The sequence below is a fragment of the Sminthopsis crassicaudata genome, chromosome 3, assembly GCF_048593235.1.
Source record: "Sminthopsis crassicaudata isolate SCR6 chromosome 3, ASM4859323v1, whole genome shotgun sequence".
NCBI classification, from domain to species: domain Eukaryota; kingdom Metazoa; phylum Chordata; class Mammalia; order Dasyuromorphia; family Dasyuridae; genus Sminthopsis; species Sminthopsis crassicaudata.
The window spans coordinates 330,703,663-330,717,541 of NC_133619.1; the positions used below are offsets into that span (position 1 = coordinate 330,703,663).

General features: G+C 37.0%; 1 protein-coding gene across 1 annotated transcript; it reads right to left on the bottom strand.

Moving 5' to 3' along the window:
- Window positions 1-207: 207 nt before the first annotated feature.
- On the bottom strand, window positions 208-705 carry LOC141562080 (E3 ubiquitin-protein ligase TRIM39-like). Its single transcript, XM_074302098.1, has one exon. It carries the CDS (start codon window positions 703-705, stop codon window positions 208-210), a length of 498 nt encoding a protein of 165 aa, XP_074158199.1.
- Between the last annotated feature and the right edge of the window lie 13,174 nt (window positions 706-13,879).

Here is a 13,879-nt window from a genome sequence, read left to right on the forward strand (position 1 = left end):
CCCCTGCAGGGGCTGCTTCTTTGGCTTCATTAGCAGTCCAAGGTTCTTTCGGAAGGGGCTTTTCTTGTTCTCCAAATTGTCTCTTGCTTCCCGGTCTAATGTCTGCAGTTGAATCTCTTCTTCCTCCCCCAAGAACTGGTGCATTTTCTCATATTCAGACACGAGCAAGGCTTTGAGAAGGCGGCCGTCCTTCTCCCACTGCGCCTCTCAGATTTCCTCAAATCCCAATTCCATCTGAAATCTCTTCTTCTGCGTCCTTAAACTCTTGCCTGTGGCCTCGAGCTTCTCCATGCACTGAGTGACGGCCGCATCCAGGAGCAGAACTCTGTGCTTCTGGTGCTCTGGGCTTAAAAAGCAGAGTCCGCACAAGGGTCTCTGATCCTCCTCACAGAACAAGGTGTGCTGTAGGCCATGTTTGTCACAGGTGGGCAGGTCCCCGAGGCTCTGCAGTAGGGGAGCTCTCTGCATCTTGCCCGTGTTAGCCAGATCCTGCAGCCCCCTGTCGGGGACCGTGTCTTCCAAGGCAGTGGCTGTGCTGCACACCGGGCAGGCTGTTGGAGGGCAGATCTCCTTCCAGGAGCTGGCAAGACACTCTGTGCAGAAGGTGTGGCCACACTCGAGAATCACTGGGTCCATGAAATGGCCCAAGCACAGGGGACAGGAGGCCCCCACTCTGAGGCTTTCAAAGCAGATTTTGGCTTCCATGTTCCTAGGTTTTCTAGTCCTTTTTTCCAGAGATAATCCACTAAGGCTAGGGAACTAGTTCTTTCCCTGAGCTCTTCTGTTTTCAGAGAGAGTCAACCCAGGATGTGCAACTAGTTCTTTCCCTGAGCTCTGGCAGCCAGTTAAATGACAGGAGTCCATCTAGTGGGCTCTTTTATAGGCCTTCCCTCTTAGCCCCTCCCCTCATCTATCATCAAGGTGTCAACTTATGGCCTGATAAAGACCCCAGTTTCTCCCTAGTGAGAGTTCTCACCTGGGTGAGTTTTCACTTCTGGATTTCATTGTATTCCTGGGGCTGGGGACTCACCATGGTGTTCACACGTAGGCAATGCAGCACACAACTGAGAAGGAAAACAAACATGCAAGGAAACAATAACAGAAAGAGTAGAAATGTTATGTTGTGGTCTACATTCATTTTCCATAGTTCTCTCTCTGGGTGTAGCTATGGTTTCATTATTTTTTCTCCCTTTTTCTTCTTCCCTTTCCTGTGCCTTGCTTTTCATTTCTTTTTTGGACAGGATGTCACAGTTGTCCAGAGTTACAGAGCTAGAAAACATTTAGTGACTGATGCCAGATTGGACATGAAATACTTCAGGGCTTGCCTATCTATTTCCACTGTGCCATCTATCAGTCACTCACTTTTCCTAAATTGGTTGTTGACAGTAGGGAAGTGGGAACTGATCAACAAGGGATTCCAGGGGGTTCTCTGTGCTAGTATTGGTCATAGTTATTGCTCTAGTAATATTTGGCACCTTCATTGTCTATTCCCACATCCTAGTTAACATTTCAGTTGTGAAATAAATTGTGGAGCATCCAAAGTTTCACTAAAGGACTGCTAGTCAAACCATCAAGTAAAAAAATACAGACCAAGAATTTCAAAATCAGAATTTCTATTGCAATTCTTTTTTTGGGGGGTAGGGGTATTTATTTATTTTTATTAAAGCTTTGAAGTTAATTTAATTATCCATATGCATGGGTAATTTTCCCAACATTGACCCTTGCAAAACGTTTGTTCCAAATTTTCCCTTCCTACCCCCACACCCCTAGCCTACAGGTAGTTCAGTATATGTTAAATATGTTGTAATACATGTTAGATCCAATATATGTATACATATTTATACAAATTTCTTATTGAACAAGAAAAATCAGATCAAGAAGGAAGAAAAAGAAAAACTGAGAAAGAAAACAAAGTAAGCAAATAATAACAGGAAGAGTAAGAATGATATGTTTGGTCCACACTCAGTTCCCACAGGCCTCTCCCTGGTGGTAAAGGGCTCTTTTCGTCACTGAGCAAAGTGGAACCTGTTTTAATCATCTCATTGTTGAGCAGAGCCATGTCCATCAGAATTGTTGTATAGTCTTGTTGTGATTGTATACAGTGATAATTTGGTTTTGCTCACTTCACTTAATATCAATTCATGTAGGTCTCTCCAAGCCTCTCTGATATTATCCTGCTGATTGTTTCTTACAGAACAATAATGTTCCATAACATTCATATACCATAATTTATTCAGCCATTCTCCAATTGATGGGCATCCATTTAGTTTCCAGTTTCTGGCCACTCAAAGAGGACTGCCTCAAACATTTTTGTGCATGTGGGTCCCTTTCCCTCCTTTAAGATATATTTGGGATATAATCCTAATAGAAACACTACTGGATCAAAGGCTAAGCACAGTGTGATAATTTTTTGAGTATAGTTAGAAATTGTTCTACATTTCTTTTCTTTCTTTTTTTTTTTTTTTCTTTGAGTTTGACATCATATTGAGAACTAGAAATGGCACTTCTGGTTGTTATATGTTTAAGCTAAATTAGACTCCCTGCTGACTAGGAAAGGAGAGAGAAAAATTTGGAATTCAAGGTTTTGCAAGAATGAATGTAAAAATCTATCTTTGCCTGTAATTTAAACAGTAAAAAGTATTATTACTATTTTAAAAAGAAATGTCTCTTCTATAGCAATCTCATTTAAATATTTTCATATTACTTTATATTGGACACAGCTTAATATAGAAATGCAAAGCCATTAATGATGCTGTCAGATTTCTTAACCAAGGCAATAGAGCCTTCACTATTAAAGTTCTTACAGAAAGATGATTGAATAAATGAAAAAATAACTAGCACCATGGACAGAGCTCACTGTGAATTAACATGATTCTAAGCTAAATATAAAGAGCCAGAAATTATACCGAGTTCAAAAATTATACTTAATTCTTCAGTCACTTTAATTAGTCAAAAAACAAGGAGCAATGTAATCAAGACTAAAGGAGGTACAAAGAGCCTAACCACAAATGAGGGCTCTGATAGAATGGAACACCAAAAATTAGAAAGGAAAAACAAAGCATAAGAGAAACTTGACCATGTGTCTTGGAAAGTTTTCCATTTTACACAAAGATGGGTTAGAGAAGACTCTCAATACTTCCATGAACTGATGTTAAATGAAGTGAGTAAAATGAAGACAACATGATACATAGCAACAACAAGTTTATGTGATAACTCTGATGGATGTAGTTCTTTTCAACAATGAGGTGATTCAGGCCATTTCCAATAGACTTCTGATGGAGAGAGACAGCTGCATCCAGAAATAGGACTATGGGGATCACAACAGTATTTTCACAGTTTTATTGTTGTTTAATTGCTTTTTTAATTTCTCATTTTTTCCATTTTTTGGTCTGATTTTTCTTGTGCAGCACCATAAACGTGGTAATATGTATAAAAGAATTGCATATGTTTAACATAAAAAGGGGTATCCACAAGAATACCCTGTAATGTTCTGGTTTAGCTTTCTGGAGGTCTTGGGACCAGCCTTTGTCAGGAATAAAGACCAAAGTCTTTATTATCACCTTCACAAGCTGTCTACTTCACTTGGGACCCAATTAGCTTTCTGTAGGCCCTCCAGAATGGGTCTTGGTTTCAGTGGAGGAAATGCAGGAGGCAGGCAGGCACCAGGGACTGGTCCAAGATGGGATGTCTATGGCTGACTTTGTCTTCAGTTTATATACTCTATTACAATTACATCATTACAGTATGCTGAGTATCAACCAATCATCATATCATTATTGTAAGATTAAATCAATCATATTGAACTAGAGTACTCACATGCTAAACTAGATAACCATTGGATTATCAATTCCACTGAGTTAATACCTCACCTGTTGTAAGAATCCTTGTTTCAAGTACATTTCTCCAGAATTCTGGCCCATTACAATACCCAAAGCTGGAAGTCACATACAATGCCCTCACAAAGAGCATTTGCCTGATTAGTTGCAGAAGGGTACAAAAGAAAGATTGAAATTCTACAGAAGCTACAGGGTTGGCTCAGAAACCCTTTCATCTTCCTCCTCAGATAATTCCGTTTTTGTGACAGATAAACTATGAGATATGCTCTGAATTTATTTTTAGAGGTGAGAACATTCATACTGTTTATGAGTTGGAAGGTGAAATAGTTGTGCAGATTGACTCCTCTCCCCAGGTTCTTTCAGAAGCTGAAAAACATGAAGAAAGCCTTGTACTTCAAGTGCATCAAAAATGGTAAACAGTGGGATTCTTAGTGATTCTCAGTAGAAAACATTCCACAATTTGAATGAAAAAATCAAATTCTCTGCAAAGACTGTAATAACAGAAGAGCAAAATTCAGACACTGGAGTGAAGATAACAATTGCTGGTTGTGTTAGTCTAGTTTCTGAAAGCTATCAGCTGTTTTGTGAATTCAAAGAAAAAAACACAAAAATACAAGAAAATTGTTACTATAATTTCTAAAGTATAGGAAGAGAGAAAATAAGCAAATTTAATATGAACTCAGGATGAAAAATGTGAAGGCAGATTTCAAAACTCAGGCTAATAAAAGAAGCATTTTACTGAATTGTCCCAAAGGAGAAGTTGACTGGCCATGGTTAAACAGACACTGGATTTAAATATTAGCATTGATCAGCAAGGAACCAAAATCTTCAAAGACAACGAAGCATTGAAGTATAATTATTTAATTTGGCTACAAAAAGATGAATAGGAGAGCAGTAGGGGACAGTATTGATGGGCAGAAGATGAACTATACGATAATATTAGAATCTGATATATTATCAATCAGGAATGAGTTAACATGGTTTTCAATAGATTGGTGGCAAGTGCAATAATTGAAACCCTCAAGCATTATGAAGTCCTAGGCAGCTGCAATCTCTAAAGCAACAGGTCGAGAGCTGCAGAAGACTGTGACCACGTAATCCAGCAACTGGGTAAGATCCTTCCCGGCTGGGCTATATTCTCATCCACTGGATATCTCCCATATCAACAAGTGGTTCATGCTGGTGGCCCTCAGTGGAAGCAAGAAATGTTTACGAAGAAAGTAATTATTAATAACTCCTATCACAGAAAATCTTTATCTGGCTGGACAATTTGGACCCACTTCTATGGTTATCCCACCTCCTAGTTATCCCAGCTCATAGCTCTAGGGACTTCGGTTTCCCCTTCAAGGAGAAAATGTCCAGTATATAGAAAATGAGAGCATTTTGAATTAGTTTGATAAGCTTCAGGAGACAGTGATCACAGCAGAGAGTCTGGAGGAGCTACAAAGAACCTAACCACAAATGAGAGCTCTGATAGAAAGTGATTTTTAAAATGGAAAGGAAAGGCAAAGTATAAGAGAAAACTTGACCATGCAGCCTGGAAGGTTTTCCATTTTACACAACCATGGGTTAGAAAGACTCTCACAAGGAATATCCAGAGCTGGAAGTCACATACAGTGCTATCCCATTGGCATCCAGTTGATCAAGGAAAATTTCCAGGACTCCCAAAATAAACATAACTTCAAAAAGATTCATCTTGTTGGTTCATCTTGGGAGACAGCCAAAGCTCTTTCCAAAGTTATGAAAAACATCTTTAAAGAGATAACAACCCAATGCCCGTAAACAATTTAAAAAATGAGGAAATCAACTTGAGGAAAAAAGCTAAATATAGAAATATGTGAACTTCCATCAAAACTAGTGAAGATCTGAACATCTTGCTAATGGAGGGAAATATTCAAGATGCTAAGATGAGTATCACCATTTAGGAAATATTCCTCAAGGTGATTTTGAAATGGAAGTAGCCTAATCCCTATGTAACTAGGATCATATAGCTCTCCAGCAAGTTATCCTAGTGAGATTAATGCAGATTTAGCGAAGCTGAAATTCTATTCCCCTCAGTGTGTGTAAATTCAGAATATCTCAATCTATATGCATTTATTAAATATTAATTTTATAATTGGCATTTTGCTATGTGGTGGTGACACAAAGAAAGATTTCTGTCTCTGACCTCAAGGAGGGTACCAGTTAATAGAAGAGCAAACTAGGTACATAAAATAGATATACAGAATGGATGAAGATTATCTGGAAGGGCAAGGCATTAGCAGTTAACATCAGCATTAACAGAATTCTTCTTATCCTTCTGACATTTAGGTCAGAAATTTTAGTCAACTAATGGTTATTAAGCATCTGTTATGCACCAGGAACTATGGTAAATGCTAGGCATATAAAGAAAAATAAAAGGCAATTCTTGAGCAAGTTACTATCTAATAAGGAAGAGTAATTGTACTTTCTACATCATGGAGGTTAGGGTGCAGGGCCCCCTGCATCAGGAAAATGTATGTAAAATATTTTGTTCTTCCCTTCCTACCAAAAAAGCCTAAATTGTCTTCTTTTTATAAAGTGTTTACAGTATTAAAAGATAAAATATATTAAGATTTCATAATACTATAGCTATCTACATAGACAGATACATAGATAAATATAGCTATTGATATGCTGAGTTTGTAAACCTTTTCTGTATTGTCTACTGGCCTTTGTGTATCATCTGCAGCTTCTACAAAATTTCCCCAAAATTCCCATTTAATTTCTTATGCCATCATGCCATATATAGAAATGGGGATGAGGAAAATCATGATGTGCAAAGAAAAACTGCAAGTAAAACCTGTAATGGGACAGAACTCTGGAGAAAGGTGTTAATTCAGTGGAATTGATAAGACAATGGTTATCTAGTTTAGCATGGTGATTAATAGTTCTCTAGTTCAGTACATGTACTTAGTACTTAATATAGTTCTACAAGATTGACACCTATTCTCCAAGATTCATACCTACGATGTTGTAATTATAATAGAGTTTATAACAGTCCAGCAAGGACTAGAAGAGAGACATTTATTCCATCTCTCACCTTTGTGGTGGCTGGCCTGTCCTCCTTCATTTCTCCACTGAAACCAACTCCTGTCTGAAAGACTGCAAAAAGCTAGCCTGGGCCCCAGGCAAGGAGAACAGACTGTGAAAGAGATAATAAAGATAATAAAGAATTTGGACTTTATCCCTGGTTATTCTCATGCTGATTATTCTGCTGAAATGAAGGCTGGTTCAAAGACCTCCAAAGCTAACTGGGACATTACAAAACCCTATGTACAAACAAGCTGTACACAGGATAAATTGGAAATCATCAACAAAGAGAATACACTAAAATTAAGAGGGACTGGGAAACTCTGCCACTTGAAGGTAGGATTTTATCTGAAATTCGAAAGCAGTCAGGCAAGCCAAAGAACACAGATGAGGAGGAAGAGCATCCTATTCATGAGAGGCAAGCATTGAAAATATGCAGTAGGGAAATGGGCTGTCTCACAAGTAGCACTTTCAGTGAGCTCCTGGTATGGACTATATAGAGTCCTCCCTTACATGGAATATGGCCATATTCTCTCCTTCCCTCCCCCTGTCCTCTCCCCTTCTCCTCCCCTTCCTTCCTCCATTCCGTTCCCCTCTACCCCCTTCCTTCCCTTCTCTTCCCTTTTCCTCCCCTCTTCTCTTCTCTTCTCTTCTTTCTCTTTCTTAATAAAATCATTTCTCTCCCTCTTTCCTCCCCAAATATATAATGAAAAAATGAAAATGTAACAAAACTTTCATAATAAGTACGCATAGTCGTGCATTGGACATATCCTAAAAGTATATATCAAATTCTGCCTCTTGAATTCATCACCTCTAAATATATAGGTAAGATGCACCCTCATCAGTCTTCTGGAATCTTGGATGGTCATTGAGTTGAAAGAAGACCTTAAGCCCTTAAAGTCATTTGAAAAACCCATTTTTTCCTTATAAATGGTCTCATGATTCTCCACATATTCTTATTGACTCCTTCATTGAAACATAAGTTGTTTGTTAGAAGAAATTATTGCATCCTATATTTTCTGTCCTTGGTACAATGTCTGGCACATAGTATGAGTTTAATAAATACATATTGATCTCCTGACCTTCCCCCGTCTCCCTTCTGCTTCCATAAAGACATGCAGCAGTGAGGGTGACTGATGTAGCCCTTTGGGAGCATAAACCATCCTGTCTGAGAAGCAAAAGCTTTCCCATAAAATCTGCATGATGACCAAGGGACTGCCTGATCCTACTTTAGCAGGGAAAAGCCACCTAATATTTGGAGATCTTTGTATTTTAACTGCCTCTGTGGCAAGGACTCCTTTATTTCCCTGCTTCAGGATTCTATTTGTATTCTAGTCTAAGGATTTCTCTTTTGAAATCCCATTTGATCCAAAGGGTCCTTAATGTATAGGCCAGGCCATAGATAACTTATCCCATAAACAAAGAATGACTGCATCATTCCATATCAAATGAGTCTTGTTTTGTGAACCTTCTTGACCTATTATTCTTTTGATGAAATCTCTGGATTAAATATTGTAACACTTAAGGTATTATATAAATATTAGCTATAACGATCATTATTCTGCTGTACATTTTTTTCACACCACACAACTCTTCTTGCATAAATCTAAATTGTTTTCTAAAATACTTGATACAAAAAGCAACAGTAAATTGTCAGGGTCAAATATTTTGTTACTAGCTTTAGTGATCATAATTAATGTTGGTGTGAATGTTTTTAATACATATGGGACTTGATGTCAGGACCATTCCCCTAACCTCCCTGTGATTCCTGACTTTATTCATGTGATTCAAGTGGCTTAATGGGTCTTAATGCTAGATAATCTGAACTCTCACACATCTTCACCCCAGATTATTTCATTGGCTGGTTTTGTTCCCAAGTAACTCATTGCTAGGTCTTCTTAGTGATTTCATTTTAGATTATAACTAACAAATTTATCTGCTACATCGTAATCAGCCAATGTATATTTTTCTAATAATCATAAAATAGTTCTGAGATTCAAAATTCCTTAGTTTTTACCTCTTGCTGTTCTATAAAAATGCACAACTGTAACTCAGAACAGCAGGTTTTGCTCTACACCCCTAAATCATCTCTGTAGCTGCTTTATTAGTATTGTTTATATGCAAATTTCATATTTATTTTTATCTTTGACTTCTTTCAACCATCAAAATTTTCTGAATTTTGAAGGGTCAGACTTTCACATGTGTAACCATTGTTTCAAACGTTTATATTGCAGAGGTTATAGAAACTGTTACTGTCTCCAAGATTTTAAGAGCAAGAAAGAATACAAATAACATGTTCAGAAAAATTGTGTTGTCCTTGCCATTGAAACATCAGTTGAGAAAACTGTCTCAAGTCTTTTTCTTCTTGGAGTTAAGAAGAAAATAAATGTTTTATTTATATTCTATGAGGACATAGAACCCATTGTGAAGAATACAGAGAAAATAAGAACATGACAGAAGAGAAAATGACTCCTTAAGAAATATTTTTGCTGTATTTGTGATTCATGAGGATCTACAACTACTCTGTATGAGAGAAAGAGAGAGAGAGAGACTACTTTCTTATGAAATTGTCTTTTGTTATTTTGTGAGGAAATTCTGAAAAATAATCCTATGAAGAGCTTGAGAAAAGGCAAAAGACTGTTTTCTGTGATTATGGAAGAGAAGACAATAAGATTAAGGTAAATATTAGGAAGATACTTACAAGATAGTAATCATCAACTGGGGGGGGGGAACCCGCTACATTATTTGAAATTGCATTAAGAGAATAGTGAAGCAGAGTTAACTACTGATATACAGAAGCTGTGAGAGGGCTCAGATCATATATATGAACCTAGTAACAAATTACAAGTTTTTAGGTTTATTATCAATTTAATTTTTTTGTTTTATAATTGCTTTTTCTTTTCAAAATACATGCAAAAGGGGCAGCTAGGTGGTGCAGTGGATAAAGCACCAGCCCTGAATTCAGGAGGACCCCAGTTCAAATCTGGTCTCAGACACTTAACACTTCCTAGCTGTGTGACCCTGGGCAAGTCACTTGACCCCAGCCTCAGGGGGTGAAAAAAATACATACAAAGGTAGCTTTCAACATTCACTCTTGTAAAGCCTTGTGTTTCAAATTTTTCTCCTTCCCTTCCCCCACTCTTTCCCCTAAGCAGCAAGTACTCCAATATATTTTAAACATGTGCAATTCTTCTATACGTATTTCCACATTTATCATGCTGCACAAGAAAAATCAGATCAAAAAGGGGAAAAAATTAGAAAAATAACAACAAGCAAGCAAAAAACAACAAAAAAGGTGAAAAGAGTATGTTGTGATCCACACTCAGTCTTGACAATCCTCTTTCTAGCTGCAAATGGCTCTCTTCATCGGAAGACCATTAAAATAGGCTTGATTTATTTCAATGTTAAAGAGTCACATCCATCAGAATTGATCATCACATAATCTTGTTGTACAATTTTCTCTTTGTTCTGCTCCCTTTACTTGACATCAGTTGATGTAACTCTCTCCAGGCCTTTCTGAAACCATCCTGCTGATCATTTCTTATAAAACAATAATATTCCATAAGAATCATATACCATAACTTATCCAGCCAGCCATGACCCACTTGATGGGCACCCACTCAGTTTCCAGTTCCTTGCCACTTCAAAAACATTTTTGCGCATGTGTGTCCTTTTCCCTTTTTTATGATCTCTTTGGGATAGAGACCCAGTAGAGACACTGCTGGAACAAAGGGTAGGTATAGTTCGATTGCCCTTTGGGCATAGTTCCATATAGTTCTCCAGAGTTGTTGGATCAGCTCACAACTCTAACATTGCATTGGTGGCCCCGTTTTCTCACATCCCCTTCAACATTTATCATTTTCTTTTCCTGTCATCTTAGCCAATTTAAGAGGTATGTAGTGATACCTCAGAGTTGTCTTAATTTGCATTTCTCTGATCTCTAGTGATTTAGAGCATTTTTGTATGACTAGAAATAGTTTTATTTTATCATCTGAAAATTGTAGATTCATCTTTGACTATTTATCAATTGGAGAATGGCTTGTATTCTCACAAATTTGAGTCAATTCTCTATATATTTTTAGAAATGAAGTCTTTATTGGAGCCCTTGGATAGAAATATTTTTTCTCAATTTTCTGCCTCCCTTCTAATATTTTCTGCATTGGTCTTGTTTGTACAAAAACTTAATATAAACCATATTATTCATTTTGCATTTCATACTGTACTCCAGTTCTTCTCTGGCCATAAAATCCTTCCTTTTTTACATATCTGATTGGCAGACTATCCTTTATTCTTCTAATTTGCTCATAGTATCACACTTTATGTTCAAATCATGAACCCATTTTAAATTATTTTCGTATAGGATGTTACATGCTGGTCAATGCCTAGTTTCTGCCACACTATTTGCCAATTTTCCCAGCAATTTGTCAAATAGTGAGTTCTTATTCGAAAACTTGTGTCTTCAGGTTTATCGAACACTAGATTACTCTAGCCGTTGACTATTGTGTCTTGTGAACCTAACCTATTTCAATGATCAACTACTCTCTTTCTTAGCTAATGAAAATGGTTTTAGTGATAGTTGCTTTATAATATAGCATTTTATCTGATATAGCTAGACCATCTTTTTCTTTAATTCCATTGAAATTCTTGACATTTTGTTCTTCCAGATGAACTCTTATTATTTTTTCTAGTTCTGTGAAGCGGTTTTCTGGCAATTTGATTGTTATGGCCTGAATAATTAGATTAATTTAGCAGAACTGCCATTTTTATTATTAGCTCAGTCTATCCACAAGCACTTGATATTCTTCCAACTTTAATTTCTTGTATAATAATTGTACATATATATTGTAATATGATAAATTGTATACATATAATAACTTTAATGTTCATTCAATGATAGTTAAGTTACTATTGGGAAAGCAGCTATCTACAATTCAATAAATAATGAATGTTTAATAAATTAGAGTAGAAAATAATAGTCATTAATGATAAAAATTAATAGTTTATTATTGAAAAGAAATTTCCAACATGTTAGATCATTGTAACTCTCAAGAAGATGACAAGGGAGAATGGGCTTGTGAAGTCATCAATGAAGAGAACACTTATATTACTATATACAGTGTTCTCTTAGTACTCCTCATTTCACCCTCTATTGTTTCGTGTTTTTCCTTTTTTTCTATTCTTAAAGTCTTCATTTCATCCTTTGTAATTTCATATAAATATTTTCATTTTTCTACTCTTTGTGTTCTTGCATTACAAAGAATTCTAAATTTGAACCCCTGAATTGCCATTCTAATTCTGACTATTCCATTTACTGCCTGTGGGCAATTCTCTACCTTTGGATATCTGCACCTCTAAATTGTGGGGGTTTGACTAGATGACCTCTAAGGTCTCTTCTATCTCAAGGACCATTTTTATTAGCCTGAGAGATTCAATTCACAACTTCTGAGGTAGCTCCTTCCGTTTTAAAGTAACTAATACTTACAGTGTTCTTTACCTTAAGCCAAAATTTTCTCTGTATCTTGTATCTCTGATTCCTAATATCTCTTCTAGGATAAATTTTCCATGTGACAGTTCTTTATATATGTTTTAATGATAAGGGCAGCATCTCAAAAAAAGTATATTTTCTTTTCTAAGCTATATATCCACCTTTTATTCAATTATTTTTGTATGGCATACCCTACTATATATATATATATATATATATATATATATATTTTTTTTTTTTTTTTTTTGCCATTTTACCTGATGTTGTTCAGCTGATCTATGTCCTTGCTAAAATGGAGAGTCAACAGACATTTATATAAGTACCTATTATATTCCAAGCACTGTGCTAAGTTCTGGGAATACAGAAAGAGGCCAAAGATAATTCTTGTCCTTAAGGAGTTCATAGTCTAATAGGGGAAACTACAAACATATTCACAAAGGCAATATGCAAGGTAAATGAAAATAAGAGGGAAGGAAGTAGAACTGAGAGTGGTTATGTTGTGTCACTGTTTCCTTTATTGTCCTGCCTCAGTTTTCCTAAATTTGCCTGCCTCAGTTTCCCTAAATTGCCCTGCCTCAGTTTCCCAAAATTGTCATGCCACCCTTTCCCTTAATTGTTCTGCCTTAATTCCCCCCAGTTGCAATCCCTTTTTCCTGTTAATTAAGAATGAGATATAATTAGGGCTATGGCATTCCAAGAAAATTAAAAAACTCTAGATATCCTTTATCAGATACTTAATTGGAATTCTCTACCTCTATCTCTCCAGACTTCTGTCTCTAGCACTGTCTTTACCTCCTTCACTCCCATTTTATTAGAATTTATTGTCCTACCCCCAACCTGTCAGAACCAGATTGATGGTGCTTTCCTGTAAATTCCCACTCCACCTTTTGCCTTAGTGTTTCCTGATGGCTAGAATCCTAGAAAAATCATTGGCATCTTACATTCAATGCTGAATCCTTTGAGACTAAAGTCCAATTCAGCCCTGGGGGCAAAATGGATTCTGCTCCACCCCCACACAATCTCTCCCTCTCAGAAATTAAAATACAATATTTAAAACTCTCTAATCTCTCTCTTGCCTCAGTTTCTCCGGTATTATATTATGGAGGCTCCCCAGTGAAATATGAGACTAGCATTACACTTTGGAGTTTTCCCAGTGAGATATGCAGCCAGCATTACATTTTGGAGGATCCCCAGGGAGATATGAGACCAGCATTATGTTTTGGAGGTCCCAGCGAGATATGCGACCAGCATTACATTTTGGAGGCTCCCCAGGGAGATATGAGACAAGCATTACATTTTGGAGGCTCCCCAGGGAGATATGCAACCAGCATTACATTTTGGAGGCTCCCCAGGGAGATATGAGACAAGCATTCTGTTTTGGATGTTTCAGAAAGATATGAGAGCAGGATAAGAGATCAGAGACCTTCAGGTCTGGGCCTTATGCCTTGGGATGGCTGAGGTTTGGGCTGTTTGTTGGAAAGGCTCGCTTTCTGGATTGCTCCAGAGA

Coding starts and splice junctions, on each gene's coding strand:
- LOC141562080 (XM_074302098.1), bottom strand. CDS start 705: ATGGAAGCCAAAATCTGCTTTGAAAGCCTCAGAGTGGGGGCCTCCTGT.